At 36.4% G+C, this 3,504-nt stretch overlaps 1 protein-coding gene across 1 annotated transcript; it reads right to left on the bottom strand.

The window, feature by feature from the left end:
- Positions 1–310: 310 nt before the first annotated feature.
- On the bottom strand, positions 311–1,918 carry LOC121789087. Its single transcript, XM_042187616.1, has 2 exons — positions 1,619–1,918; positions 311–976 (listed from the first exon to the last, which is right to left on the bottom strand). The coding sequence occupies exons 1-2, from the start codon at positions 1,796–1,798 to the stop codon at positions 473–475; spliced, it is 684 nt and encodes a 227-aa protein (XP_042043550.1). The 5' UTR covers positions 1,799–1,918; the 3' UTR covers positions 311–472.
- Positions 1,919–3,504: the final 1,586 nt, after the last annotated feature.

Below are 3,504 nucleotides of genomic sequence, written 5' to 3'. Positions count from 1 at the left end.
TAAAAATCTATCTCCAAATCCAACAACAAAGCACATTCAACTCATAAGGCATTAATTCCAATTTATTTATTTTTTGCTGACAAAAACTCTTATGACAAAGTAGGTGTGTGTATTCAAAGATGGTAGGAAGAAATAATTCTCATTTATTATTTGTTAGGTGTATAAATCAATTACTTGATGCCGTAATTTCCCTTTTTAATGCGCATTTACTCACCCTTTTGACGCTAAAATAAGTTAAATAAAACATTTTCCTCTTTTTTTTCAAGATTTTAACATAACATAATTATTGTAAATTTGGTGATGATCTATATTAAGATTCAAAGGGAAATGTGCATTCAACTTGATCATCTTAGCTAAAGATATTTATATACTAATTCTTTAAAAAGCTTATGAAACAACCTATTTTCTATCTTTACAAAAAATGGGAACCAATAAAATTTGAAATATGGCTCCAACCAACCATTGATTGAACTCAAATGGATATGTTGAGATCAATTCTAGGCTTCTTGGCAGACATAGGCAGTGGCACATTGCAGTTGCACCTAGGGCACTTTGGATTGGTGCTGGAGATGAGCACGTAGAGGAGACAGGTAGGGCAGCCGGCTGCGAACGACGACGACCTCTCCTCCTGATCGAGATCGCTGTCCTTGATCGAGGACGACGAGTTCGAGGGAAGGGAGGATGACTTGGACATGGATATGGAGCGCTTTCGCACCGTCTCCTTCTCCGCCCTCTCGAGGGCGGACTTCACTTTATCCAAGGTGCATACGCTCTGGTACGGGGAGGCGGACGACGAGAGGGAGACGAGATTCAAGTCCAGCACCTCGTCGTCGAAGAGGTTCAGAGTCTGCTTCTTAGATGGAGGGAAGTTGAGGTCTTGTAACTTGGCTGCTGCCTTGCTCTGTTGAGGCTTGTTTTCTGTTGTTGATGATGATGAGTTTGATGAATTGCATCTCTGCAGATACACTTTTCCTGACTGGAAAATTTAACAATTGATCAATGCCAGAATCACTTATTTCATTCATTTAATCATAAACAGGTGATTATGTGCATCAGTGCGTTTTAAATCATATAATTGGACGATCAATTGAACTTTAATTGAAACACAAGGGAGAGAGGAAGGCAATGAATGTGCAATTAAACCTACGAGCTTCAATCATGGCAGAAATGCCTCCACAATCCCAAGAAAATAACGGCACATATTTTCATCATCACGCCTTCAAAAACACGCTTAATCGGGGATAAATTCACACCAATAAAACTCATTAAATGCCTCATTTAATTAGCTCATGAATGATCAAAAGTCCGATTAATCATCGAAATTCCAAAATCGAGATAATACAAAACAAAATCATTCTACTCTCCACCACAAAACAAACCAAAATTCAACATACACCAATCAATTAAACTCATTAAATGTTTCCGTTAATCAGCTCATGAACGATCAAAATCGCGATTACTCACCAAATTCCAAAATCGAGGTAATCCAAAACAAAATCACTCTACTCTCCACCACAAAAACAAACCAAAATTCAACATACCAATCGATTACACTCAAAACAACAATCAATCAAAAAAATCACCAGCAACGAAAAAGTCACGCATAAAGCGATTGTACCTTTAGGTCAAGTCGCTTCTCCCAGCCGGAGGGGACCTGCAAGTCGAGGTCTAATTCTTTCGAATCAAGAGTTGTACATCCAGCGAGCAAGTCGCGGGTGATCGGAGCCGTCGGTTTGGGCGAATCAGCAGCGTCGCCGCCGTTAATCAATCTCACCAAGGAACTGACATCAGCAGCCATCGTAGGGCGGAAATTACAGAGTATATCTATCTTCTCTCTTCGATTGGAAGCAGAATTTAGGGATTTGGAGAGAGAGAGAAAGGAAGGAGTGACGGAAATGTTTGGGTGGAATGAGTTTGTGGAGATATAAATACAAGGAGGAGAAGGATATTAAGATGATGAACTAAATTAATCAGCACCTATAATTAATTAAATTGCCATAATGAAGAATTGAATGTATATTGATTTTATGTGTGGGAATTGGGAAAGTTATAATTAAATAGTTTTGAATAAGTGTTTTTGATTTAGAGTAATAATTATTGATGGTTTGAGACAATAAATGTGGAGAGAATACATAAAGGATAGCTGTGAATTAAATACAAAGGCCTTTTGGCTTCCTTGGATAGGCCATTAATGACTGCTATTTTCCGCTCTATTTAGCTTCCATTTGTGTTTATGAGGTTTATTGCATCATTAATCACCTTTTGTTTTCACTATTAATTGAATACTAAGACTTGTTTGGCTCTCATCAATTTCAATTTCTTCATATGGGATATTAGTCTAAAATATTGCTCCTCTTAGTCTTTTAAAATATAAATTTTAAATGACACATTTTAATGCGTAATTAGTAAAGTAAAAAAAAGTAAGTAAGAGATGCGATATTCAAAGTAATATTAATGAATAAAGAGATTCACATTATTGGTAGTGCTTAGTAAGACTAATTTAAAATGTTCATAATTTCAAGAGAGACTAAAAAACAAGTACATAGTTCATATTATAAAAGGACGAAGGGAGATAAACTATGGATGAATTCTACTAGTATTTTTCACAAAATTTAAAAGTGATACTATTAAAAATAATAAACTTTTGAAAGTGTTCAATTTTTTCAATCCTACCCAAATAGTTTTTTCTCAGCATATTTTGAACCTATTTGGTTAGCCATGTAACCTAAAGCCATCCACATTCATGTCTCAGTACCGTCTCATCCCTTAACTAGGGTCTCAGTATACTTTTTACCTCATCTCTTAACTAAGAGACCGCACCTGCAATCCTTCATCTTTTAACCATATTCCTTAACTATTCATTCAATTTCATTTTTCATTTTTATTTCCAACAAATTCAATTAATATTTCATTGAAATATTAAATTAATACTAATAATTCATAAAATCATTAAAAACCACGAAAATTACAACATCTGAAAATACGAAAATTACAACATCTGAAAATACGAAAAATTTGGGAGAAGAATAATGTTTTGAGATGAAGAATGTAGAGTGTTTGAGTGAGAATAGAAAGTTTTTTATGGTGGATAATTTGTGGGAATGATTTGATACTTATAGAAGTGATTGTGGGCTTAAAAAATAGAAAAAAAATTAAAATATTGGAAAAAACGGCTAGTATTTTTTGGGGAATTTTTTTTTTTATTTTTATTTTTTCAATTTTTTTTTAAAATACATTTTTTCAACGGATATAAACGGCGCTCACTCACGGGCCGGCGAGTGGGCGTCACGGCTGCACGGGAGCTCGCTACGTGGCCAACGCGCTTGGCGAGCCAACTCGCCAACATGCTCTCGGCGGAGGGATACGGGACGAGACGGAGTGGCCGCATCGCTGGCTCGATGCTGTCTCGTCTCGCCGAGTGAGACCGAGCTAGCAACGAGCTAGCACTGCGGATGCCCTAAGTGACTTAGTCTGAATAGTATATGAAACGGTGTCGTTTCAACG

The sequence above is a fragment of the Salvia splendens genome, unplaced genomic scaffold (genome assembly GCF_004379255.2).
Source record: "Salvia splendens isolate huo1 unplaced genomic scaffold, SspV2 ctg134, whole genome shotgun sequence".
Taxonomy (NCBI): Eukaryota; Viridiplantae; Streptophyta; class Magnoliopsida; order Lamiales; family Lamiaceae; genus Salvia; species Salvia splendens.
Note: the sequence above shows the minus strand (reverse complement) of the source record. Positions and strands in the feature narration are given on the sequence as shown.